The sequence below is a fragment of the Umbelopsis ramanniana genome (assembly GCF_025399195.1).
Source record: "Umbelopsis ramanniana AG unplaced genomic scaffold K450scaffold_31, whole genome shotgun sequence".
NCBI lineage: Eukaryota > Fungi > Mucoromycota > Umbelopsidomycetes > Umbelopsidales > Umbelopsidaceae > Umbelopsis > Umbelopsis ramanniana.
The window spans coordinates 1-26,129 of NW_026252117.1; the positions used below are offsets into that span (position 1 = coordinate 1).

A 26,129-nucleotide genomic window follows, 5' to 3' on the forward strand; every position below is an offset into this window, starting at 1 on the left:
AACATTTTGATACGAAGCTAAACTTATATGATGTCAGCGCAAATTATTTCTAAAAGGACTGTAGAAACCAAGAGGGTTTTGACAGTCACCCTTTGTAACAAGCGGGTGGAGGCGCCTGTGCTATATTTGGTGCCTTTCTCAACTTTTTTGTTCGGAACAGAAACACAATGGGTAACTAACAACATCACATCCGCTTCCATCTATCGCTGTAATGACCCAGTCATCCTTAACACCCTTTTTTACAGGTGCGACCGGTGTTGACTCTCCAACTGACCTACCGGTCAAGCAACTGAGTCTTTTAGCCCTAGTGTTTCAAAACAGTGCCGTAACGCTTATAATGCGCTATACTGTAGCAGGCTTAACAAAAGAAGAGCGATATCTCCCTTCCATGGTGGTTCTGCTTAGCGAATTATTGAAATCTTTTGTTTGCGTATCTATCCTCGCACTATACCTGCCCGAAAGGAACTTTACCTCCCTCAAAAGAGTCTTATACCGAGAGCTCATTGGCAACCATAGAGAAATGCTAAAGCTCTCTATACCCGCACTACTCTATTTGATACAGGTAACATGCAGGAACATCGGTCAAAACGAACTGATTATGAGATTTTGACTATAATTAACTGGGATGTAATTTTAGAACAATCTCCAGTTCATTGCTTCGTCGAATTTAGACCCAGCAACGTTTCAAGTCACTTATCAACTTAAAATCTTGACAACTGCCTTATTCAGCGTCATGATGCTTCAAAAGACGCTTAATCCTTTGAAGTGGATTTCACTGGTGATGCTTACCATTGGAATTGGTCTTGTTCAGGTGTCGACAAACACGTCTGGTCCTGCCGATGATGGTCAGAACAATGTTCAGGGACTGGTGGCGGTTCTGTCTGCTTGCATTCTTTCCGGATTGGCTGGAGTGTATTTTGAAAAGCTGTTAAAAGCTCCCAACAACCGTGGAAAATTGGACGATCTCCAGGAAAAAGGAAAGGCAAATGGCATTGCCTTGGTGCCTGAGGATGCACAGCTCTGGGTCAGAAGCTTACAACTGTCAGTGTGGTCCACGTTTCTAGCTCTATTTCTGACCGTGATCTGGAAAGACGGGAAGGAAGTTTTGGAATATGGACCGTTCCGAAACTTCACTCCTGTTGTGTGGTTATTGGTTGCTGTTCATGCCCTTGGAGGCATCATTGTTGGCATTGTGGTCAAGTATGCCGACAATATTCTCAAAGGATTCGCTACCAGCGTGTCTATCCTCCTCTCCACAGCCCTGTCGGTACTGTTGATGAACTTTGCCATTACTGGCGTGTTTTTGATAGGCACATTTTTGGTAGTTTCTGCTACTTATCTGTATAGTTTGTAATAATGTTTGTGATTCATACAACGTGATAATATACCGTCCTGTAAACGCTGCTAGGAAGATGAGTTGAATCACCTATACATACATTCATCGCCAAATGATCCCCTTTGGCGATGAATACATGTATCCTTTTCCACATTGATTGAGTTCTGTGGTGCGTTTGCACAGCAGACAAGAAAAACTCTTGGCAAGTGGAAATAGATCTAATTCTAAGTCAAACTGCTCGAGAACAAGCGTTGGTCAGTGACGAGACCAATTGTCTATCTGAGACTCACAATGATTGAAAGAAGCGTTCCCGTTTTCGATCGATGAAATTTTCATGACGCAGCCCAACGCCCGACGATTCCCTATAATTTTTTTTTTTCATGCAATCTTTTTTATTTTTCCTACGGGCATGGGACTTTTTGGCACATGAGACCTTTTTCGTTTTCTTTGTTAAAAGGAGCAAACCAAGCAAAACATTGGTCACGTATATACGCATTTATCGTCTTCTGTAAGCCACTAGAAAGATCGTCGTGACTATGAACAATGTGAAATTCGGCTTCGTCGCCGGTAAGTGTTGTACAAGTGTGTCAAGGGGGAGTGAACGGAAAACTCATGTTTTGGTGTAGGCTCAGGCGTCATTTTGACCCCACAGCAATTTTCTACTATAACACTTGCCAGCTACGGTAGCAATAAAACATACATGATTGCAGGCAAACGCTCAGATGTTCTCAAGGTCTTGGAAAGGTCATTCGATACTACAATTGTATGTGCGCCACCACCATTAGGCAGTAGACATGATCAAAAGCTTATTGCCGTCCATATCAACTCAGCAAAGAGCATGAGCTTCAGTGTCAAGCCATTTTGCTTGTACCGAGAAATGATGGTGACGTTAAGTGTATACAATGACCAGCAAGACTTGGATATTTCTTTGTGCTGTTTACCATCGACCGTCACGACGGTCAAAATCATCCCATCTGGGACCACGCTGAACCAACTCTCTGACATATTGAAAGAGCGCCGTTACATGGTCAAGAGGCGCATTCGGTATACCGCGACTTCGAAAAGTGACGGTGTCACTAGAGTCTCCATTTGCCACCAGCCCCCGCCCACCTATCAAGCTGCGGTCAGCATGTCACGTTCGAATGATGAGGAAAGCCCGCCGCCCCACTATGGTGCATTTCATGAAACGCTACCCTCGTACTGTCGCTAACGTCTGGGTATTTTATTTGGGCTGTTAGGATGTCCGGCTGTGTTGGCGATACTTTCCTTTTTCTTATCGGAGAGTCTCACAAAAATATCAAGGAAGGTCATACTACTTTTTCTTATCTTTGCAAAGCCAGTAAACGCTAGCTAGGTAGCTAGCTTAAATGACCTAGTTTATATTTTAATAATGCATTTGGAGATTTTATTTGGTTATGACCACATCAGTCATCGGGTTCTTGCCAAGGGAGAATGAATGTCACATGAAATGCTATACCAGGTACGACATCAAAGGGTTACACGGGTGTTGGGTTGAATTAATGAAGATGTTTTATTGTATGAGAGTGGTGGGCAGACGAGTACAGTGTCAGAACGGACAATTAACCACCTGAAATAAAAAAAGAAAAAGAAAAAAAAAAGGGGAATTACACTACAAAAAAAAAAAAAAGGGGTTGTTGTTGTTGTTGTGAGAAAAAAAAGGATGGAGATTATATCAAAAAAAGTATACAAACCAAACGAAGGATATAAACAGCCAGTCATCCATTATTCTACAGCTGTATGCGTATGTTGTTCAGATTAGGTAGCGGGTTCGGGGGGAGGTTTGGTGGGGAGGGGTTGCCCGATTACATTACATCTAATGGGACGATATTAATCTTGGCTTTCGGCATCTTCGCTGAAGAACTTTTCGGCGACAATGTATTGGTCATTGGTTTTAAACAGTCGTTTGATGCATCCAATAGTAGCAGGAATGGTCATGAACAACCAAGCTGAAATTGGCAAACTGATAAAATCAATGGCATTCTTCCAAGTTCTGGATTCGGAAGGTGGCTTTCGGAAAAGTTCACGGTCGACAGCACGATGAAGTTGCTCATAGATGGCCAAGGTACCAAAGAGCGGGAAAGGCAAGAAGATAGTAATAATTTTAACGATGTTCCACAGAGTGGAGAAGAATTCAGAGGTCAGAACAGGGTTCTCATCTGGGTCGACAAAGGCCATGGAGGAAGACGGTGGGAACAGAATGAATTGCATGAGAGGAACGGCAGCGAACATAAGCCATCCAGACGTAGCAGGGATTAAATGCGCTTCCAAAACCTTGACACAAACGATCATTTTGTCAATCCAGTAAGTAGGTGAAGTATACATGCTCATCTTGGATCTTGTAGAGAAACTGGGAGTGGTAGGTGTCATGGGAAGCATGATACCAGTGGAGTCCAAGGATGAGTGAGGATGATCTCTTACACCGTAGGCGTGGCGTAAAGTATAAGCCAGGTCAGCAATGCCATTGTAATGGCGTTTGGCTTGGACGTAACGAGCATTCATGTTAGCAAGGTAGCCGGTGGTTTGAACGTTGGTCAGATTAATTGGTACAAAAATGGGGACACTGCGAGCGAGGCCTTCGGTCTTGAAGAAGCACTTGAGCCACATATGCAAATCCTCTCCGACAGCATCTGCATCCGTATCCCAATATCCGACCTTCTCCGCCAAAATCATGGTTAGACTATAAGTAGAACAAGGGAAGGCGATACCGCGACCACTGCTCAGGTTGGACATGACCAAGGCAGACCAAGTAATATCCGTCACTCTCACCGCAGCAGGCACTTCAAAGCAATTGCGGGAGAAAAAGATGGGGGGCACAAACAGTAAAAAGTATGGATCTTCAGCCTTGTTAAACGCCTTCTCAACCTGAATGTAACACCAAATAATAAATTAGAAATCATAATGGTTAAAAACGTGCAGGGGGGACCTCATGGCCACCAATCATGGTATTTCTTCCTTACCTCACTAATATAGAGCTCAGGAATAGCAGAGTCAGAATCCGAAACAGTGAGAATGATTCTACGTCTATCAACACCTCGCTTCAACAGTTCAGAGCAGCCGACTCGCGCAGCATAGGCAACATTAGAACCCTTTCCGCGTGCTTCCCCGGGTATATCAGATGGATGCACGGTGATAACAAAATGTTGGAAACTATCGCGGAAGTAGTTTTGCAGGCTTTCGGCCTTGTCCATGTGGCCAATTTCAGAGGCTTCCATAGCGAGAATAATGACATAGTTGCTTTGAGAATTTCTGGTAGAATGGGTGCATGCGTCAGTATCATGTTATTGGTAAGGAAAAAAAAATCCCCCTGAGGTTTGGCCTGAAAAAATAAACAACGGAAGGGGGGAGACGACAAAGAATGTCATATTTCGACATACCTATGGTTTGCAAGTCGCTTGATGGTGTCGCGCAAAAGAGGCTCAGGTTCAGAATAATTAGGGATGATAAATGCATGAGTCAGCTTGGAATCCTCATAAGGTCTAAGACTAGCTTCCATATCGACTAGTTGTTCGTCCTCCAAAGAGTAACCTTCGCGTGTAGGAGTGGGTGCAGGGGAGACAGCAGCGCTTGATACGTTGGAGCTATCATTAGGGTGAAGACGCTGGAAAGTATTCCAAGCTCTAATCGTCTTCTTGATACGTCTTGCTGTGATATAAAATTTCAAGGTGTGGTTGATTTGAGTGTATAGGAAGAATGAGAAATAGAAGATGAGGAAAATGAGGTAAAAGCGAGGAACCAGTAAAGGTCCTAAAGGCAAGAGCAGTATGGATGCTATAGCTGAGAATGGAGCAACCAACTCAAAAGGATAATTGACCAGCATGATGGGATGATGGAAGGGCAGCGGACCAAAGCTTTGTGAGGTTTTTATTACAACTCAATTTTTTTTTTTCTTTTTCTTTTTGCAATCCGATTGCACTCAGGCACGAGCTCTCAACTCGCTGTGACAGCCAATCAGCAACGGATAAACGGGGAGAACCCACATCTGTCATTGCCGACTCACCTTTTATAGTCTGAACCAAAAGCTTCTATGCTTGGTTAACTCCTTCTAATGCATGTCGACTTCAGTCCACCGTCTCCAGGAAGAATAACCACCTTCCTCACCGCTGACGAAGAAGCCCAGGATATACGAAAATCCGAAGACGAAGCTAATGCCATTCACTTTTTTCTATTCATTAATCCGCACTCCGGGGATCAACAAGGTGCTCAAATTCTCGATTTAAACTTGGGTTTGATTTGCTTCAAATCACTGCCCAATGTTCGAGTTCATGTCTATTCCTTGGTGGATGATACTGAGTGCGGCAATGGATTATCAAGTGCAAAAACAATCATGGCTCATAAGGAGCAACTGGGGCTTAATCCTCAAATCCACATCTGTTGCGCTGGAGGAGACGGTTCACTGACAGGTTTACTTCCGAAAATTGAAGAACGGGGTATCGATGTGAACAATATCATGTTTAGTCTGCTTCCTTTTGGTACCGGAAACGACCTTGCTCGCTTCCTTGGAACATGGTCAATTGACAAGAAGGCAGCAAAGGATATTATGCGAAGCGGACATTTACGTCACTTGGTTTATAAGCAAATCCGAGGTCGACCTGTGAAACTGGACGTATGGAATATTCATGTTACGACGTTTGATGGGGGATCTATTCGGCCAGTTAGCGACAAGAGACAAGAAAACGAGGAAAACTTTCCATCAGAGATTTTTCAGAAACTTCTAAACAATGGCGCTATTGGAGCACAATGCTATGTTGGTGGTGATGCTGAGCGACTAAGAACAGACAATCGTGTGGCTAATATCGCTTCTTATACTATTCAAACCATCAAATGGGGTCTGTTCAAATCCTTCTCTTCAGTGACCTCCATGCTCGACAGAATCGAACAGTTCGGCGACGTGGTGGCCTATGTCCGACAGGATAAATACCGAAAAAGGCGCTTTTCCATTTCGAATGGGAGATCATTATCTTCAGTCGGCGACAGAAAGACACCGGATGATACAGACCGCCATGCTGACGAACCAGAAGATGATTCGGCTACAAAATTACGCCCTGTCATCATCAATTCTAATGCAATTGAGTTGGTGTTTCAAAACATTCCGAGCCTTTGGGGAAGAATGCTTAATTTATGGAATAGAGCGGAGTCAGGCTCGGCCATAGATCTGAATGAAGCGGATCACCACCCTGGTATTGCTGAAGGAGTGGACCCTTCAAAATGGCACAAGCAGGAGAGCTGCGACGGCGAATTTGAGCTGTTCATCCTGGAAAACAAGTTGTCATACGTCAAGAAAGAGCTAGCCATTAATCGTACTGACCTTGCGCGGATAGGTCATTTCAAACAAGCTTCCATCGTTTTCCGAAATTTAGCTGAGGTCCAGAATAACCCTAGTATCCCCAAACGTGTACAGTCGTCGTTTAGCCTTAATGGCCCAAGCCAGCCATATCGAGAGTCCAGAAAGGATTCAGTAAGAATCATGATGGATGGAGAGTTCTTCATTGTACACAAACCAAAAGCAATACACATCACCTTCTGGAAGCAGATTAACATCATGGGCCCTCCAGATGAAAACGTTGACTGCGAAGCGGATTTTTCCTCAGAAGGTTCCGAAGCAGAAGCTCCTTCTCCGTAATGGATCATCGTCCAGCCTATCTTTGCGGCAGGTTATGGTGTTGCAATATGAGGTAGAAGCTCTGTTCGTATGAAGTAACATAGAGTAATATGCATATTTCCCCTTCCCATTTATCTTGTACCATATCCTTCTGTATATTTATGCCCGTTCCCCTGCTATTGTGCCTTGTGACTCTCGCAGCTCTTGTTTCATAAAACAATAACCTTTAACTTTATAAATATTACTCAATCTAGAGATGGCTCTGACTTGTTGATTTTTTCAATAAACATTGTCCTGTTTTCTTTACACCACATTTCAACAAAAGGATGGGCTCTTTTTGCGTAAAGCTTTCTGGTCCGTCACTTATCAAGAAGAATCTGCTATAACATGAGAAAGTAGACCAATGCCTGCCTATTATTAGCGATATTGTTGTGCTACTACGCTAAATCACAGCGGATCAAAGGAGTTCCAATACGCTCTGCGCAAACCAAAGTGCCCATGAGGGCGGCATCATGCCTTATAATTTCATAAAAGGGCATGCTAAATGTTGGATATGCTATGGCTGACTTACGTTTTTACAAGGTCGACTAGCTTCTGTTAAAAAAAATATCTACTTTGAAAAGTGAACAATATTACGCTTCTTTATGAAAAGGAACACCGTCAAGCCACCAGAGGTCGAGACACTCTTCCAGTGGTGAATTATTTTTGTCACTGCTGGCACCGATTTACCACAGGGCGGGCGATGAAGTTTCCACGCAGGCGTAATGCCGCTTCCCTTTGGAATACCAAGGGCTGCAGCGTAGTGCAAACACAGTGCAGCGGTGCAAAAAAAGATCAAACCTCCGAACAAAACAGTTTCAAAGTTCATACATTTCAATGCGTAAGCATTATCCGTACAGACGTATTCTTACAGCTTGAGAGAAACTGTTATTGTTTGAGCATGGAACGTCATTCAATACGGTTATGTTCTGAGAGTATTTTTCAGCTTCGTAAGCTTGTCACTCGATATCACGTACAGTGGCAGCAGACTGAAGCATTTCAGTGTAAATATTGACGGTATGGTCCGTTGCCAAACAATCACAAAGTGGATTGATTCCAGCTATACTGTATCGTCCAATGTCACGTGGCAATCCCGTTTTTTTTTTTTTTTTCTCCACTCCAATGAAGTTCTGGTGAGAGCTTTCCCTTGGGAGCGACGGTGAACAGACTCCGTTCCTCTGTCCTAACCTTAACATTCACAAACCGCTTTGACCACAAAAAGGGTGACTGATTACGGCACCTGTCCCATTTTCATCAAAGAGGAAGATCTAGATCCGCTAGCGATATGCTGGTGGCCTCTCCCGCTACAGATAACACTATAAGCGATCTAAATAATTCAGTCAATTCGATGCAAACTTCCACCCCACAGCAGTTGCTTGGCTCTAACAGTAATAACTACTTGGAAAGTGCTGCAAACGTCGATAGCTTTTTCACGGACGCACTGGATGTTTTCAGTAAAGCTGGGACTCAACCACGCATTGCACATAACCACGCAGCACCATCTGATCCACTGACGGCTGACCCATCTCCGTCTGGCATCAGCTCCTTTAAAGAGGAGGAAGACCAAGAGGAAGAAGGCGAGGAAGATGAACCAAATGCGGTAACATGGAAGCTCAAGCTATCTCCTTCTATGATGATTCTCGACACGAACATTTTGACAGTGGCGGGTTTGGAGAAAGTGCTGGAACAGCTCAAGATCAATGTTCAACCCCAAGCTGAAGCCAACGATTCAAATTCCATGTTGTATGATTTATCTCCTATCCTTACACCATCGCAACGTATGGTCATACTAGGAGCCATTAAATCAGTATACCCTTCCTACACCCTGGAGCCGATCAATTTGGCACACTATCAAAACGTCATGTGCACACAACTGACCAACGAATGCGTGGAAGAATTTTTTTCTTGCTTCAACGAGCCAGTCTGGAATATCAATCGGTCCGCGTTCATGTCGACTTATAATCCAACAGCCATTCTGGATTGGAAGTCTACTCAGTTTTCAGAAGGCATCGATGTTCTGTTACAAGCGTCTGTGTGCTCAGTTACCATCGGTCACTTACTTTTAGTTCACCGACAGCTTCCCTACCTAAACGTTACTGGTTTGATGGGGATCTATCATTTGAAGGCCAAGGAAATACTGGAGGACTACTTTGATGTAGGCGATATCCGGGTCGTCATGTCCCTCTTAATGTTGTCTAACCCACCCAATACGCCTGCTGGAGACTATCTAACATTATCCCGCGATAAAAATATCTATCTGGAGCTAGCTATCCGGATGTCAGATGCAATTGGTCTATTTGAAATCGACCGGCGGAAAACTCTCATCAGTAACGAACATGAGCTGGAGAGAGGCCGACGGCTAGCTTGGGTCATCTTGTGCATGGAGTTCTTTTCGGCTAGTAATACTACCGGTGGTACAGGCTACATCGATTTGCGTCATTGGCAGGTCAACCTGCCCACAGCATTACCCTCCGAACCGCAAACGACTCACAAGTCAATCGAGTATTTGTCGCATTTTGGCCAAATGGTGATGCAATATAAAACTGGGTACCCTGGAATATTGCGCATCACCCATCAGACAGCCATGAACGCGCAAAATTTGCAACGTTTTCTCCAACCGCTATTTACTCAGATGAAAGAAAATGCTACCAAATTCTTGAAATTGGATGTAGACAGAGAAATGTATGGTGACTTGGAGCAATTGTCTGCAGAACCAATCCCTCAGCGGCCATTCAGCATTCTTGCGCTGAACCTTCACCTACTGTTCCATTCTTTGGCTTTGAATGTTTATACCTCTTTTATTCCTGTGAAGTCCATTGCATATGACAAGAGCCTACAAGGTTTTCGGGAAAGACCTGTACATACGTCGACGAATATCAACGCTAACTTAACAACCAGTCAACCTCAGAACATACATTATCTGGGAGCGTCTCCACATGGCTCGCCTGCCACCTCTCAAATGTCCCCCAAGCCGTCCCAAGATGTATCAGCCACTCCATCTCAGCTCTATTGTACCGTATCGGCAGTTGTCACGACGACGATGATGATCGGTCTTTTGGAAGCTATACTTCAGCGAGATACCACCATGTGTCATCATGATCCTTTGTATGGATTGGTACAATTGACGCACACATGTCAATATATATCGAGTGTCAGCAAGGACGATGGCGTTTTATCGCTTTGTAGTATAAATATCACTAGAGCTCGAATTCTCTTGGAGCGCCTACCATTATGCCGTACTGGCGATTCTAGGTGTATGGAGTTACTTACTCGACTTCGAATATGGCAAGGTTTGGACCCTAGCAGCAAGAGTGTGCCCACCAGTCTTGTAGAGACGCAAAGCTTGCGATCCTCTGGCCAAGAACTGGCCAACCAATTGCAGCAAAGAGTCGGTAGTTTTAATGAAAGTACCCCTTCATGGTCGACACCTCGGCCATCATATCCGTCGCGTCATACCACTGAAACTTCAGACGACGATCAGCAAGTCAAACTGGAGCCGGCTGATGATCGAATGGGACCACAAGACGAAGAGTACTATAGTGGATCGTCGTACGAAGATTAGAACGATGAGTGTCGTGCTTCCCTTGATGTTTTTTTTTTATAGAAACGATGGAGAGTTCTGTGTATAAATTTGGTTTTCTTTTTTTTTATTGGGTCTGTTTGATTATCAAGAAATAAATTGTCAAAGAGATCTCAGTTCGTCAGTCAGTGCGGTGCGCTTCGAAATCTTTAAACTCAGTTCCCGCCTTTGTTGTAAGCATCTCTGCAAAGTTCATTTCTTGACATCCACTGCATTGTCGTAATGTCCGAGCAAGATGCAACAAGTACAGAATCGGAACACTCGACGAAAGCAACATTTGGCTTCAATGAAATTGCTGCCAGTTTAAATCAAATCATCGACGGTCACGAACTAGACCCATCGACTTTGTCTCGACGACGCAAGAGGTAGTATGACATAGCCCTTATGTACCATTTACTGTTTACCACTTCCTGACCTCAGTCTCAATAGTTTGGCAACTTCAAATCAAAATACAGGATACCATAGCTCATATGTTCGTCCAACGGAAGATATATTCGACCTTGATAGCCCAAAGATCAAAGAGGTATGGGCTAAACCTTGGCTCTTCGTAGGAACGGGGGTAACTCTCCTTCTCTTCCAATCACTTGTGGACTAAACTTCATTCATTAGGACATCATTCGAATGATACTTCAATACCTGTCAGATGAAGGTTACTACGCCTCAAGAGCTGTTGTGCAAGATGAAGCTAATGTGAAATGGAAAGAAAGAGAAGAACGTGGAATAGAAGCAAAACGATTAAAGCAAGCGATATTAGGTAGCTTTTCCTCACACGTCTCTCTGTTGGATCATGCTTTCTATGTGCTAACTCTAGTGATGTAGATGGTGATTGGTCCGAAGTGGAAAAGCTTAGTACGAAGCCAATTGTGAAAAATCACAGATCATTTCTCTATTCTCTATACAAACAGCAGTATTTGGAGTACATAGAACATCGAGAAATACAAAAGGTAAGCTGATTAAAATGTTATTTTTACATTGTGCAACCTTTACTAACATATCGCCTCCCCTACAGGCATTCTCATTCCTGAATAAGCGATTGAAGCCGCTTGAACACCTGCAGACCAAACCCAACGAGTTCAAAGATATGTGCTACTTATTGACAGCAAAATCAATTCACGAAGCTCCATCCTTCAAAAATTGGGAAGGTATAGCCGCTGCTCGGTGAGTTTCAGTGTGCTTTGAGAACAAAGGGCAGATCATGGCTCATAATGCATTCGTCATGCTAACATATTTGCCCACCATTGTGTAGTGAGAATCTTGTCGGACAATTTCAGAGCATGCTCGAATTTGAAAGTGCTGATAGAAGCGGTAAGTAGGCATATAGCCTTTACATACAGAGCTGACTTTGTCGTACTCATAACCTGAGCTTTATAGGAAATGTTTATGTTCCTCCCAGCCGACTAGTCACACTGCTTCGTCAAGCAGTAGCATATCAAATCCAATTCTCTCGATACCATCCAAAAATAGCACCGGCTGTCAACTCGTATATATCTCCATTCATATTTTTTTTTTTACCTTCTGATATTATGACAGTTGCTAAGCATGGCCCCACCTTGATAGATTACTGCAGGACTATACCAGCTTTGTCATTCCTAACTCTGTTCGATACACGCTGCGTGGGCATGAAGGAAATGTCAAATGTGTTCGGTTCATAGGAGAGGAGGGTAGAGGCGTGGTATCTGGATCTAGGTAAGTGAACTTTCTTAAAAAATCCTTTTCTGTTTCTGTATATACAAAAGCACGCCTCTTATACTATTTATCTGCACACCTTTCAGTGACAACACATTGCGTATATGGGATACGGAAACAGCTGAATGCACAAATGTGCTAAGAGGTCATAAATCAAGGATATGGGATGTATCAAGTACCAAATTGGGAGACTATGTTGCCAGCGCTAGTGGAGACGGCACAGTCAAGGTAAGAAACTAGTAGCCGCAACGGTTACCAGCTCATCTTCCTCACATACTGAAGAAAACTTTCATCTACAGGTTTGGGACTTGAAGAGCAGCAAAGCGAACTGCGTGTCAACCCTTGCTGGTCATGGAGGAGATGTATATTCGGTGCAATACCATCAAAGCGAGACGAATTTGGTGACAGGTGGATACGACAAAACAATACGGCTGTTTGATGTCAACACTGGAGCGGTGGTGAAATCGTTTCAAGGACATCAACTTGCTGTTTCGAAAACCATCTTCAATCCGCTTGGAAATCTCATCATCAGTGGATCAAAAGACAACACTATCAAATTTTGGGATATTGTTTCTGGCTTATGCATTCGGACAATCACTTCTCATTTGGGCGAAGTCACTTCAGTTGAAATGAACTCTAGTGGTACTCTCTTGCTCAGTAGTTCAAAAGACAACTCTAATAGATTGTGGGATGTGCGTATGGTGCGGCCGTTGCGAAAACTCAAAGGACATCAAAATACGTCCAAGAATTTTGTGCGAGCGAATTTCTCAGAAAACAATCTCATTGTTGGTGGTTCCGAGGTATGTATTTTGAGCTGGAAACCAATGTAGTCCATTTTCATCGCTAACAAAATGATCCTAGGATGGCATCGTTTACATATGGGATCAAGACACGGGCGAAATTCTTCAAAAGCTGCGGGGCCACACTGGCGTGACCTATGAAGCTTACTGGAATGTGAAACAGAGTATGATGGCCAGTTGTAGTGACGATCAGACCGTTAAACTGTGGTGGTATGATGAAAATACCCCCTTGGATGGCTGTTAGTTTTTCTTTTGCCCGTTCCCTTGCCGGTCTTTTAGAAACCGGCTACCACATTTGTACATCAATGGATCATGAAATAGAAATGTTCTTAAACTTCCATGTAGAACCTTGTTTATTGACTTTCACTTATTTAGATATTATGGCATATTATCCTTCCGTTCAGTTCTTGGAATAAGCTGGAGGCTTGTTATCATACACTGGCTGGTTTTGAGGAGGAGGTGCGACAGGGTTTTGTTGTTGTGGTGGAGGAGGGGCCTGATAATTTGCCTGCTGCTGGCGAGGTTGTGGCTGTCTTTCGAGAGAACCGTAGTTGCGTCCTGGAAATCCTCGATGGTATCCCGCTCTCTCTTCCGCATCATACTTACGCCATATAATCCAAAAGGCGTGGACGTGACCAGGTAAATAGCCAAGCTAAGTGATGTAGCTCGTTAGTACATGATCGGAGCTACAAAGGTATCGAACAATGCATTCTGTCTACTTACAATGGTTAAACATACTGATTTTGATAACAAGAGAGAATCCCATTAGCTGTGTGCGTTTATAATGTAATGGTTAGAGTATTATCATTGCGTACTTACTGTTAATACACAGGTCAGGTCCACAGCCAGTGATCTAAACATACGCCGAGTTGAACAGATCGTTGGTCAAAACGAACAGAATGCGTCATAGAATGTTGTCGACGAAAGGACATACCATGGCTACTGCGGCGGGCGGAAATAACAATGCGATTAAAATCTCAAGAATGACAGCAATCATAATGAATAAGATAAACGTTGACGTCCTTGGCAAAATCTTGGATCATTCTCTTTAAGTGACGTAAATTTGGCGCTCAGCTACGGCGGGAGGGCAGGCAAGAAAGCTGTGCCAAAAAAGAAAAATGTCTGTGCTTCACTTGGGCCAATTCCAAGGATGCGAAATTTTTCGCTATTGTACGGATATTATTGTTCTAATGTAGACTACAACCTTTTTTTTTTTTACTTCATTTTGGATATAACTGCCCAACTTATCCTGCCGTGTCTTCGGCGCATTTACATCCTTATTGGCAAAAGCGCAAGGACGGGCTATGCTGGAGCTGTAGCACAATAATACAAGCCTCGATATGTGTCAAATACCAGTTATTCGTTTTGAAAAGACTTTTTTTCGGGAAATTGCAAAGCAAAGCGCTGTAGGGGCAGGATTACTCTACCATCATTTATTTAGAGCAGTTAGGGATAGGAGCGGCCCTCTCCAAAGTTGTAACACAACGTACAACTCTGACTCTATCGGTGGCAACATGATTGTAACGTGCAACCAACACGTTTTACAGACAAAGTAGGTGAATTTTCTTGGTATCCAGAGAAGTTTGAGAAGCGATCCTCTTGGTATTTAAGGTTTTCATGTTTTTCCTTTTTGTCATAGCTTCAGGTTTCCCCATGGCGATCATCCAGAAACTACGTATTTCTTCAATTCGACGAGTTTTCATCATGTGCACCTGCAATACGATGGAGGTTATGTAGTGTGTTCAACAGAACATGGGTAAAGGTTGTAGCTTTTGTGGCTGGCTTCTCAAACGGCGTAACTTTTACCGATGTGGGCTTTTTTTTCTTTTTGCAACTGTACTCTTCCACCAATTTGGTTACACCTACGATCCTACCATGGAAAATTTTAATTGTTATCTCGTCATTTGCAGTTATAGCATGGGCAATCTTTCATTGCAATAAGCTAATGGAAATAAAACGCGTACTAAGAAAAATTGGTTCGAGCGATACAACTCAGATATGCATAGGTTCTAACGCTCAATGCTCTCAACCAAGATTGGTAGGCAGCTTTCACTCGGGTTCCAGGCTATCGGAGTGTTACCAGTATCCAAGCGGAGCAATCCATCATGCGCATTTTTGCCTCAAATGGATGAAGGCAAGGGCTCTATTGTTCGAATACGTTTGTTCAATTCCCGCCTTCTCTGAATTCGAAGAAGTGGTAGTGTGGCTTCCTTGGTATAAACTACTCATGAGGTTTAATTCTTGGAAGCAAACTTCAATCGACCTCGCGCTAATATAGGTATTACATGCAAAAGGGAGGATATATCATCAGACTACGTTACGAGGGGTGCATTATGTCAAAGGATGAGCACGCTGTCTTACTGCAAGGAGAGAGATAAAAACCATGGTAGTGCAGAGTAGAAAATAGATTCAGTATACCTTCAGCGCATGCCAGATTAAAATAACCAAGAATAAATCCATGGCAATAGAGAGCTTTAGAATGGAAATGCTTCAGCAGTTTGGCGGTACCTTTTAGGATTGTACAGATCATTGAGATGTAAACCTATAATCGAAAATAGATACACACTCAGTCAGTGTAACGTGTGTAGTGTTCAAGCGAGTACAAAAGGATTGTCGACCAGCAAATCGAAAGGAGCCCGCTCTTGCTTTCATTCAAGCCCTACACCTTCCTTTCAGCCAAGCAGCCATAGAAACGTATTCCATCCACACTTTCCTTCATTGACTCTCATCTTTGGAATGCGCATTGCTGCTTTATCCTTCCTCGCCGCTCTTGCAGCCGTTGTTGTTGAAGCTGCCCCCAACAACCTCGCCATCACCGTTGCTTGTTCGACTCAATACATTGTGCAAGCTAACGACAAATGTTATAAGATTGCTCACACCTATAACATTAAGGCTTCCGACTTGTTGAAGTGGAACCCTCAAGGTAAACCCTAATATTTTATTTTCAGAACCCAAATTCGTAATAAAACATTCAGTACTAATTATTGGCTCCATCCACCGTACGGTATCAAAGTCAACTCGGATTGCACCAACTTGTACATTGGTGAAAGACTTTGCTTGAGTGCTCCCAACACCGTCAAGAGTCTTGTTGCTACCAAAGGTTCTACCACCACCAAGAAGACTAGCACCAAGAAGACCACCACCACCACCAAGAAGCCTAGTACTAGCACCAAGAAGACTAGCACCAGCACCAAGAAGTCTAGCACCACCACCAAGAAGACTAGCACCAGCACCAAGAAATCTAGCACTACCACCAAGAAGTCTAGCACCACCACCAAGAAGACTAGCACCAGCACCAAGAAATCTAGCACCACCACCAAGAAGTCCAGCACTACCACCAAGAAGACATCGACTACTAAGACCACCGCTACAAAGACTTCTTCGATACACGTCATTGTGCCTACAACTGCCCAATGTGCTTCCGACGTCGACTGCCCAGGAATTTACTGCTGCAACCTGTTCAACAAACAATGTGTCTTGGATCCTAACAACAACATTTGCGGTATCCAGCCTACTACCAAGGTCGCCACTGTCGTTTCTGGAAAGACCACCACCACCAAGGTGGCAGCCACTGCGACAACGGCTAAGACTGTTGTTGCTGCCATCCCCACCTATGTGCCTGGTGTGACAGTCGCTTTGAACAGTAAAACCAGCTTCTGCTTGCTTTTGCCTCCCAGTGCCGGTAACAAGGCTAACAACAACAACAAGCAAGATGTCGAGGCCATTTCCGACAGTGAAGATTATGCTGTTTCCTTCTGTACCGTCGCCGATGTCAATGCTCCTCAGGCCCGTGCCATGCCTGCTGGTTTCATCACTTCCGCCAATTACCAGACCAACTCTACCGCTGGATTCATTCAAGTCACTGGTACCATTAACCCTGCTGCCTATGGATTGAGCACCAGCGACGAAGGTGGTCAGTATGATAATCATGGAAATGGCAAGCCTGCTCACTCTGCTTGCGCTGGTTTCCCCTATTACGTCCAAATGGTTGAGCCCAACATCAGCGGTTTCTGTATCAGATGCTGTACCAACTATCAGGACTGCAACGCTTCTCGTAGTGCATACGGTTGCCATCGCGTTGTTCCTCCCCTTAGCAAATCAGTGTAAAATCTAGTATAATAATATAAAAAGTTATGTTGATATTTTACATTGAAGTGATTGTCTGTAGTGCTCGGGTTATTGATTGATTGACCGGATTATCTTATGCCGTCCGCCCGCATTTATAAATTTTTGGCCTACAAAATTTATCGCCATAGCAGCCTTACCTGATTCACAATGGGAAGCGACAGAAAGGATTCCAAGCGCTCCAAGAAAAGCCGATCCGAACATAAGTCCCACAAAAAGCACAAAAAGCATCACCGATCCAAGGAGGGGGATGCATCGAACAGCGAACCAGAAATAGATTACAATGATCCTTCTCTCTGGACAACCGAAAAGACCATTGAAGGCATTGCACCCGTCACCCACAATCCACCAAGTGTTGCCACAGCCATCGCGCCAACTGCAGTAGAAACCGCGCCAGTGGCCGTTGAGCCTAGCATCGCCAATCCTGAATCAGCCCGTGATAGCTGGATGACAGACGCTTCGCTTGATTTTTCATCGTTTGGCTCGATCAAGCAAAAGCAACCCAAGGAAGACAAACCTAACCCTGATCAAGTATGTATTCCCCCGTGTGGTTTGTGGAGAAAGCATGTGCTAATGGTGTTTTTTTAGTTGAAAGTTAGTTCAAGGGAGATCAATACTCATTTTAAGGCTGGACTTCATATTGACCAATATCCTGAGCAATCGAAACCGACTTACAAGTTTGGAGACGCAGGTTCAAAATGGAGAATGACAAAGCTCAGACGTACCATGGAGCAAGCTGAAGATGAAGGTCGACCGCTGGATGAAGTTGCCCTCGAGAAATATGGGGTAAAACGTGGGAGATTTTCTTTGCATTCGTCCATATCATCGTCTAACACTTTTCTTACTTATAGTCAATGGAAAAATTTGAGGAGGCCATGAGTGAGAAAAGGGCATTGGAGGGCCGAAAGTCAAGAAGAGGGGATGATGATGGAAGGTCAAGAGATAGGGGAGGCCGACATGAAAGCCATCCTCGCATGATGTTCTCGGATGCTTCTTCATCAAGGGAATCATTTAAAAAGCCACAGTCACAGACTTCACGACGAGACAATGCGGATGTGGATGAGTTTGGGCGAAGCAGAAGAAAGCGCTCAAGATCACCACCCTCCCACGAAGAGCAACAGGCGAAGCTTGCCAAAGCAGTCACCAGTGCAGCCGCACCCACCCCATCACGACCTGTCATCATCTCCCAGCATTCAAACCCTACCCTCTTCTCTGACAAACCACCACTGACCATCGACGAACTGAACAAACTCAACGCAAAAGTAGTGAAAGCACGGTTGATGGGAGCAGCCAATGTTGAAGAACTTGAAAAGGAATATGAAAAGGAAAAGAAGAGAGCGGACAACTATGGAACGGTGGGTTTTGAGTATTATGCAGTCGTTTGCAGTTATATGTTTCCTGATACTTATCCAATTTTCTTTCAGTCAAAAGATCCATCTGTTGCTGTTGTACCCACCATCGATAGCCAAGGACGCCTTCATGAGTTCGCTTTATCAAACTCATCCACTATTCCCTCAGATGGACCGCAACGTAAACGCAAGGAAAAGTTCGAAGGAACGCATGACAGCCAGACGGGCGAACGACTCAAATACGGATCCAATGATGACAAGGCTACATTAGATGACTTGTTGCGACAGGAGAAGGCTGGTACTCGATCTGCCACAGACATGGATATGGATTTGGCAAATCGCATTGTGGGAGACGTTACATTCGAGGATGATTTGGATTACATGGATGAACATGCTGAAAAAATGGCAACCAAGAAAGAAAAGACAGAAGAATCAAAGATACGGCACGCCATTAATGGTAAGTTCCCAAATGTATGTATAGCATTGGCGTTAATAAGAAATGCTAACCCTATGTCTTTAGATCATAAACGCAGCCAGCAAGCTCTTGATACCTGCCGATGGTGCTATCAAGATGGAAAGCCCCCGCAATGTGCTATGATTTCCCTCGGCACAAAATCCTACTTGGCGTTACCCAATGTTACAGACCTCGTCCCTGGACATTGCTTCATTGTTCCTTTACAGCATGCTGTATCTAGTCTCGAATGCGATGATGATGTCTGGGATGAGATACGGGTAAGTGATACGCGAAGTAAACATTCAATTACTGTTTCAAACCTACCATTCTAACTTTCTTTCCTACCAAAACATTATGTTTTTCAGAATTTCCAGAAATGTTTAATGCGTATGTTCCATGAACAAGGAAAAGGTGTCGTTTTCATGGAGCTGGTCAAGAACATCAAATTCCAGCGCCATACTGTCATTGAATGCATTCCTGTTCCCTATGGCACAGTGGAGGATGCGCCAATGTATTTCCAGGTACACACATTTAGCCTTTTGTTGTTGACATATACTTTGTTTTTATATTAATGGTGGTGCATGGAACATGTTTGCAGGAAGCGATCAAAAACAGTGAAGGCGAATGGTCTCAACACAAGAAACTGATTGATACATCTCAGCGAGGATTTAGAAGATCCATGGTCAAGAATCTGCCCTACTTTCATGTCTGGTTTAGTCCTAACGAAGGCTATGGTCACGTCATTGAAGAAGAAAAAGACTTTCCTGCATGGTTCGGCAAGGTAAATCCAGTTCAGATCCATTGCCCCAATTTTATGTTCCTGCTTGAAATCTAACTTACCTCTGTGTCGCATGTATTTAGGAAGTTGTAGCGGGAATGATGGATTTACCCCCACATCTATGGCGTAAGCCTCGTTATCAGCACCAAAGTGATAACCGTGAACGACAAAAAGCTTTCCTCCAGCAATGGCAGAAGTATGACTGGACTGCTGCCTTGGAGGGTGGCGAGTTTGAACAATAAAATCTGGCTCAGTCAAGATACGACTTTATGCCATGTTGTTCTGTACATAGTGGCTCATTGATAATATCCATTTTGACAGGTGTTTTCGTTAAAGCACCACTTCCATATAAGGTTGTTTGTTGTGTCCCCAGTGTGTTTGACCGCACTGCTTTTTACGACAGCATACTTGCAAAAATATGCCTTCTCAGACAATAAAGTAATCGAACGGCCATTGATGTTTCTCCTATCAACTTTCTCTGTAATAATTGTCTCAGCACTGCCATTGTCTCGTACGGCAGCTTTGTTCTGGAGTGCCTTTCCATCACAGAGCATTTTGGTACAGGACTTGATGACGTATGAACAACCTTTTTTCAGGTCGACCAACACATGATGAATTCGACTCGGCTGTTTGTAACTTTTTTTCTTTCTCCTTTCTATTTTCCTCTTCTTTTTCCTTGTGAACTGCATCAAAAAATTTCGATACCAAGACTTTGGTTTCATTAGAAGATCGTGTAATATAAAATGTTCGGAGGCCATCATCACCGACGGCACCACTCAGCCCCCAATACTCCGTTCCTAGGATCAGGCGGACGTATAACCCCTCGAGAATTTGCTGTCGACGCAGCTACATTTGCTGGAGCAGAGGCTCTTATCCATCAATACGAAAACAGACACCATGATCAGCACCACCCATTACGAGACGCTGCATTGGCTGGAGCTGCGGCATTTGGTGTTCAAAAAATACAAAATCACTTTGACCAACCTCAAATGGCCGGCTACCCAATGCAGCAGTACCAGCAGTATCAGCAGCCATACGGTAACCCTTACAACAACTACTATGGAGGTGGCTATGGAGCCAATCCTTATGGTGGAGGTTACGGTGGAGGTTACGGTGGGTATGGTGCAGGTCAGAATGTATACAATGGATACCACACCTACAACATGTACGGCGGAGACATGTACCAAAACCCATATATGCCATATCAACAACAGCACTACCATCGCCGACATATGGGTGGATTGTTCTCCTCTAATCCATATGAGAGAGAGTTTCAGCCAAGATACTCCATCATGCAGCCTGGACAAATGAATTGGGGAATGCAGCAACCGTTCTATTAAACCTTGTAACTTTCTTTAGTTAACTGTTCTATACCACTGCTGTAAACTACATGTATACTTTTTTTCCACGCCGCCGCCCATTTAATGTCACCGAATAAAAAAATCTTGGTTGTAATACGCTTATAGGATAGGAACAACCGGTCAATGACTTCATATTGATACTTTAGCTCATCTTTTGCAAACCATTGCTTGCCCCAGCTATTTGTTCAATGCGCAGTATTGCGTTTCCTTCTCTATCGTTATCATTTTTGTTCTTAACATGCCAAAGACGAACATGAGTCCCCTTTCCTGGAACTTGCTCAATTCGCCGGTCACCATGTTTTCACCCTGACAATTCTTCTATCATACCGCCTTTGCCAACTTCATCAAAACTCGCTCGGCTTCATAATAATAGTTTGTAATATACGCAAATATAAACCGGAGAATACTAAGTATCTACAATAATCTAAAGCTAAACCAAAAAAAAACCAAAACTTCCCATACATCGAGTTGAAGAAGAGAAGTGTATGAAATACATATAAATTACCTTCTCTTCATTAGATATACCACTACGCCGAATTGTGTGGCTTGAATAGAATGTGGAGTTGAGGTATTTTCAATGTCACATCCAAGCCAGGTAGACCCATCCACCGAGGACTCGTCACGACACAATCCAGTTTCATTGGGATATTCAGGCATGACGCTGAGATCAAAATATTGGCGGCAACCCATGAAAAATGCCTCCTCTTCTTCTCGCTTCAGAGCTCGTTTCTTGTACACAAGATACACCGTAGTGACACCGGGTGAACTTAAGTGAATCAATGTTTGCAACAGGGCCGAAGTTTTACTGGGGTCGTACAGGACATCGGAAGCAATTATGTAGTCAATTGGCTTCCAGGCGGTGACTTTCTGTGAGTCGCATTGCATCCCCCAGCGCAAAGGAGTGATGGAAACAAATGGATGGCTGACTGCTTGTAATGACTGCTGCTGTTGGTTGTTTTGGTCCAAAGTCTTCGCAGGTGGCATATTCAGTTGATAATTACGTCTAATGAGAGGAAGAGCTTCTTGCAAATCGGTTAGCGTTACAGATGGAGGGGTACCGTGTCGACTAACCGAGTTATGCCTGCGTAAAATTTGGTATATGAATGAGATGGCGACACCAAAACAACCGAGCCTAGGGGGCAACAAAAATGACGAATGACTTGTTAGCAAGACGCCCGCCAAACAAGAACCAATTTAAGCCTCATGTGTACTTACCCGGCACTAAGGTCCATTATATGTACATTGTCGAGAAACGAAGGGTCTTTGGCTAAACGTTTTGCAAAGATATCGGTAATGACCAGCGCTCCATCCCAGATTTTGCCTGGCATCCCAGATCTCCAATTTTCTTCCAACAAGATGTAGCGTTCATCTTGACCACATCGAAAAGGGTACGCTCGATAGGATCGATTGGTTTCTTGTTTTTGGTCCCAAAACCCTTCATTTACGGAGGTAATAGCTGCAGCGGGCTGGGCTGCCAGGTTTTTGGATACCACATCTGACCACATGGAGGGTACAGAGAACGGGTCAAAACCAGAATGGTCCTTATGATCGTTTATCACTAGAGGCCCAATGACAAGAGGTAATACCTTGCTAGCAGTAAGGGAGTCTCGTTCAGCATGACTTTGAAATATATACAAATAAACATTGTGTGAACGGGGATCTAATTTGTCATTAGCAGAGGGCCGGATACGAAATTGCAAACCACCACGATTGCTTTGGTCGAAACCGATGGTATTCGCTAACCGCTGGCCGTCATATCCCCATTCATCGTCTTGCAAAGGCTGTGTATCCACTTGGTACCGTGCATCTTCCACAAACGAGTCGTTTCTCCGGGTGAGTAACTTACAGCTCAATTGGACTTGGATATTGGCACTGATGTTTTGGCAAGACGGTAGACCCATTTCATTGACTAAACAGAGATCTACGCGACTCCACTGCGCCCATCTAAGTACTTTTTGTGTTGATCGCTGCAGTACTATGCGATACAACATTTGGTTGTAGTTGAGTTGTGAATAGAAATGCTTATAATAGTCCTCATTAAAGTCTTTGCCGGGAATGGCCGAATAGTAGCGTGGTGGTAGAGTGTTTTTGCATATGGTGGCAGTTATACTCTTAACCATGGATTGAAGATGAAGGGCGAGGCGAGACAGAATAACAGATTCAGCTCTTTTTCAAAAACCAGTCCGCCGGGCCGTATGTAATTTTTCCGTCAATTCATGCAATTTCAGCCCAGTGAATGACATTTTTGGTAGAGGTAAAAAATTATATATCTTCAAGCGATTATTGAACAATGGACTAATTTGAAAAAAAAAAAATACATGGCAACTGGGCGGGGGACAATGGTATATACTGGACCTAAGCTGGAAGACAAGGGCCCAAAGAATATAACTCTATTAAGGGATCTAAGGTGATTGACTATTTCTGAGGTGGATGGGACCACCACGCTTGTTTCGAGCATCATTCCCAGAGTTTGGAGTGTTGGATCTATTTTGGCTTGAAAAAGGTAAAGCTGACCCTATGGATCTACCAAAAACACGACCGGCACCGACAATAATATTAGACGATGGGGATGGTGGAAGGTCGTCAATAGAATTGCGCGACTGAGAACCCACAGGATTCAAGTCGAGGGTATTGTCGTTCGCTCCAAAATCTTCATCGTCAAAGGAGGTACTGGTGAAATCCATGTTGGTAAAGCTGTGCAAGATGTTTCCTTGTGAGCGTTCCATCTTTCGCTTTTTGGCTCTCCAATACGCTGCAATTGTTTTGTTACGATCATGAATATGACGTTTGGTAAAGAATGGCTTAAGATATTTGTTGTCAAACGACAAGAACCAATGGGGTGTATCTTCAGCGATGGGATGTCCAATTGGACCAGAAAGCAGGGCTCCGATAGACTGTTCTGAGGTGTCTCTGTCGTTCGTTTGAAAGTGTCGGGGAGCCTCGTCAAATTCAAAGTCACTGTCGACATCTAATAAGCCCTGTCGACTGGAATCCTCGCTATTTATTCTTCCTCGTTCGCGGCGCGATCGTCGGCGTAATCTTGCACGCTCCTCGTCCTCATCGTCTTCTTCCGTACTTGAGGTATCGCTATACTCCTTCACACCCGTACGAATACCGAGAATTTGCAGCATTCGGTTGGTCGTTCCACCAAAAATCAGTACGGTCAACACCACAACCACAAGGATGGTGGTACGCATAGCTGGACCAGATTCTCCGGTTAGACCAGCTGCCAAGGCAAAAGCTACTGCACCACGGAGTCCTGACCAAAACAACATGACTTGATGAGAACGTGGAAGTTGGACAGGTTCACCAAAGTATCTGCATACGGCATTGATGACGGCAGACAGCGGAGCAACAGCAAAGTATCGAGCAACGCATATGAATATCTAAAAGTTCAATGAATAAAGTTTAGGAGAAAAAGGTCAATTCAATTTGTCATTTCCGAATAGATGCCAATCGATTCAACTTACAGTAGTCAAAAATATAAAAAGAGGTTTGAACATTGCGTCTTCTTGAGTAAACAGGTTCACACCAAGATAGATGAATATAAAATTTTCCGAGAGCTGTGAAAGAACTTGAAACATAGCTTTCGTTGTTTTCTTGCTATGCCTCGACATATTGTCATAGGCATAATGCTTGAGAGTGATACCAGCGAACAACAGGGTGACGATACCTGACATCTTTGCTCCATTCGAAAAGAGATAGCTACTGTAGGCAAACAAACTGACAAGGCATGACTCGATTGCGTGATACTTGTGTAGCTGCGAATACTTTAGCATCAGTGCTACACTTATACCAAAGAGAACGCCAATGGCTACTGAGCCAGTAAAGACGCCAATGAATGTCCCAATGCCTTTGAAGATGTTCGCCGCATGAAGTTCCTGACCACGGAATTTGTTCAAAGTTCTGAGATACACAACCGTTGAATTACTATTTTAAAGCTCTCCCTTGGTGTCTTAAAAGAGAATGGCTAAAGAATGACTTACTCTGAAAGAACAATGGCTACAGCGTCGTTCAATAAACTTTCTCCAGATATGATTGAAAAGAGCTTTGGATCAACACCGAGTTGCGAGAAAATGGCGAGGATCGTGACCGGGTCAGTGGCAGATAAAATGGCTCCAAATATAAGACTATCGAGGAAGCTAATATCAAGTCCTTCAACATGGGCAAGAGAATACAAGTATGTGCATACGCTGTGGCAGATGACGTTAGGTCATGAGGGAAACCAGTACTAGGATAGGAGGCACTTACCCTATGATGACAGCTGATATAAGGGTTCCCATCAATGCAAAAATCAATATCGTACCAAAATTTCGAAAAAAGTTTTGCTATGATACGCATTTGTTAGATTTCCATAGCTGCTTGTGCTGAATAACCCGATTGAAGGTACCTACCCGTTTCAACTCGTAACCAGAGTTTAAAATAATCGGAGGCAGTAAAAGATTGAAAAAGAATCCTCCATTGAATTGTACCATATGTTGTATGATAGTTCCTGGCGATAACTTGATGATAAGACCAACCAACATACCTGCAAATTAATAAATAAAGGTCAATGAATATGACGGTGAATAACAACTCCGCTGCGTTTAAAGATATACGGAGACATGTCTTGGCTGCGGCCATCAGCAAGAGAAGCATGGATTCCTGCCCGGCCAACCAAGGTACAACCCAATAGCACAAAACTAAATACATATGCGATACATACCGGCCATGATGGATATGACTGTTTCGTGAATTGCTCGAATCTTCTTTAGTTGTAGATAGTAACTGGTCCATAGTGCACCAATCAGCAGTGTTGTAAGTATAAGTAGCGCCCAGGAAGAGTACATTTCTTCCTCAACAGGATTATTCTTGAGTTCATCACCAGGGCTGGTGCCATTGGTGGTATTATTTCCACTATCCATCGCCAAGAATCGGCAAAAGGGTGGGCGGGTCGATATTAAAGAACTGAGTTATTTGAGGACTGGTTCTTCAAACAGCAGCAGCGGGTTCATCGTCAAG

The 26,129-nt window shown here is 43.7% G+C and overlaps 12 protein-coding genes across 12 annotated transcripts; 8 read left to right on the forward strand and 4 right to left on the reverse strand.

Annotated features, from left to right (window-relative positions):
- The first annotated feature begins 142 nt into the window (after positions 1–142).
- On the forward strand, positions 143–1,686 carry K450DRAFT_210417 (uncharacterized protein). Its single transcript, XM_051584788.1, has 2 exons — positions 143–562; positions 638–1,686. Exons 1-2 carry the CDS (start codon positions 212–214, stop codon positions 1,352–1,354), a joined length of 1,068 nt encoding a protein of 355 aa, XP_051444142.1. The 5' UTR covers positions 143–211; the 3' UTR covers positions 1,355–1,686.
- An 11-nt stretch (positions 1,687–1,697) lies between these two features.
- On the forward strand, positions 1,698–2,649 carry K450DRAFT_242954 (uncharacterized protein). Its single transcript, XM_051589342.1, has 2 exons — positions 1,698–1,903; positions 1,963–2,649. The coding sequence occupies exons 1-2, from the start codon at positions 1,873–1,875 to the stop codon at positions 2,544–2,546; spliced, it is 615 nt and encodes a 204-aa protein (XP_051444143.1). The 5' UTR covers positions 1,698–1,872; the 3' UTR covers positions 2,547–2,649.
- Positions 2,650–3,056: 407 nt separating this feature from the next.
- K450DRAFT_242960 (uncharacterized protein) lies at positions 3,057–5,222 on the reverse strand. Its single transcript, XM_051589343.1, has 3 exons — positions 4,732–5,222; positions 4,315–4,603; positions 3,057–4,219 (listed from the first exon to the last, which is right to left on the reverse strand). Exons 1-3 carry the CDS (start codon positions 5,172–5,174, stop codon positions 3,185–3,187), a joined length of 1,767 nt encoding a protein of 588 aa, XP_051444144.1. The 5' UTR covers positions 5,175–5,222; the 3' UTR covers positions 3,057–3,184.
- A 140-nt stretch (positions 5,223–5,362) lies between these two features.
- Positions 5,363–7,265, forward strand: K450DRAFT_242964 (uncharacterized protein). The gene has a single exon (XM_051589344.1). It carries the CDS (start codon positions 5,403–5,405, stop codon positions 6,975–6,977), a length of 1,575 nt encoding a protein of 524 aa, XP_051444145.1. The 5' UTR covers positions 5,363–5,402; the 3' UTR covers positions 6,978–7,265.
- Positions 7,266–8,141: 876 nt separating this feature from the next.
- Positions 8,142–10,703, forward strand: K450DRAFT_242965 (uncharacterized protein). Its single transcript, XM_051589345.1, has one exon. The coding sequence runs from the start codon at positions 8,281–8,283 to the stop codon at positions 10,555–10,557; it is 2,277 nt and encodes a 758-aa protein (XP_051444146.1). The 5' UTR covers positions 8,142–8,280; the 3' UTR covers positions 10,558–10,703.
- Positions 10,704–10,749: 46 nt separating this feature from the next.
- Positions 10,750–13,372, forward strand: K450DRAFT_242969 (uncharacterized protein). Its single transcript, XM_051589346.1, has 11 exons — positions 10,750–10,940; positions 11,005–11,098; positions 11,185–11,329; positions 11,395–11,519; positions 11,585–11,733; positions 11,822–11,880; positions 11,947–12,055; positions 12,133–12,261; positions 12,348–12,489; positions 12,561–13,061; positions 13,123–13,372. Exons 1-11 carry the CDS (start codon positions 10,798–10,800, stop codon positions 13,303–13,305), a joined length of 1,779 nt encoding a protein of 592 aa, XP_051444147.1. The 5' UTR covers positions 10,750–10,797; the 3' UTR covers positions 13,306–13,372.
- K450DRAFT_242973 (uncharacterized protein) lies at positions 13,277–14,075 on the reverse strand. The gene is made up of 4 exons (XM_051589347.1): positions 13,996–14,075; positions 13,881–13,914; positions 13,785–13,798; positions 13,277–13,713 (listed from the first exon to the last, which is right to left on the reverse strand). Exons 1-4 carry the CDS (start codon positions 14,056–14,058, stop codon positions 13,462–13,464), a joined length of 363 nt encoding a protein of 120 aa, XP_051444148.1. The 5' UTR covers positions 14,059–14,075; the 3' UTR covers positions 13,277–13,461.
- A 1,623-nt stretch (positions 14,076–15,698) lies between these two features.
- Positions 15,699–17,252, forward strand: K450DRAFT_242982 (uncharacterized protein). Its single transcript, XM_051589348.1, has 4 exons — positions 15,699–15,984; positions 16,075–16,227; positions 16,355–16,525; positions 16,693–17,252. The coding sequence occupies exons 1-4, from the start codon at positions 15,798–15,800 to the stop codon at positions 17,166–17,168; spliced, it is 987 nt and encodes a 328-aa protein (XP_051444149.1). The 5' UTR covers positions 15,699–15,797; the 3' UTR covers positions 17,169–17,252.
- On the forward strand, positions 17,147–20,036 carry K450DRAFT_243002 (uncharacterized protein). The gene is made up of 8 exons (XM_051589349.1): positions 17,147–17,717; positions 17,775–17,972; positions 18,038–18,541; positions 18,611–18,992; positions 19,056–19,267; positions 19,355–19,510; positions 19,588–19,770; positions 19,851–20,036. The coding sequence occupies exons 1-8, from the start codon at positions 17,337–17,339 to the stop codon at positions 20,007–20,009; spliced, it is 2,175 nt and encodes a 724-aa protein (XP_051444150.1). The 5' UTR covers positions 17,147–17,336; the 3' UTR covers positions 20,010–20,036.
- Positions 20,037–20,274: 238 nt separating this feature from the next.
- Positions 20,275–21,256, forward strand: K450DRAFT_243007 (uncharacterized protein). Its single transcript, XM_051589350.1, has one exon. The coding sequence runs from the start codon at positions 20,511–20,513 to the stop codon at positions 21,105–21,107; it is 597 nt and encodes a 198-aa protein (XP_051444151.1). The 5' UTR covers positions 20,275–20,510; the 3' UTR covers positions 21,108–21,256.
- A 225-nt stretch (positions 21,257–21,481) lies between these two features.
- K450DRAFT_281007 (uncharacterized protein) lies at positions 21,482–23,258 on the reverse strand. The gene is made up of 2 exons (XM_051593383.1): positions 22,344–23,258; positions 21,482–22,260 (listed from the first exon to the last, which is right to left on the reverse strand). The coding sequence occupies exons 1-2, from the start codon at positions 23,246–23,248 to the stop codon at positions 21,630–21,632; spliced, it is 1,536 nt and encodes a 511-aa protein (XP_051444152.1). The 5' UTR covers positions 23,249–23,258; the 3' UTR covers positions 21,482–21,629.
- Positions 23,259–23,370: 112 nt separating this feature from the next.
- Positions 23,371–26,080, reverse strand: K450DRAFT_243012 (uncharacterized protein). The gene is made up of 6 exons (XM_051589351.1): positions 25,834–26,080; positions 25,523–25,656; positions 25,380–25,456; positions 25,115–25,321; positions 24,599–25,034; positions 23,371–24,514 (listed from the first exon to the last, which is right to left on the reverse strand). The coding sequence occupies exons 1-6, from the start codon at positions 26,030–26,032 to the stop codon at positions 23,531–23,533; spliced, it is 2,037 nt and encodes a 678-aa protein (XP_051444153.1). The 5' UTR covers positions 26,033–26,080; the 3' UTR covers positions 23,371–23,530.
- Between the last annotated feature and the right edge of the window lie 49 nt (positions 26,081–26,129).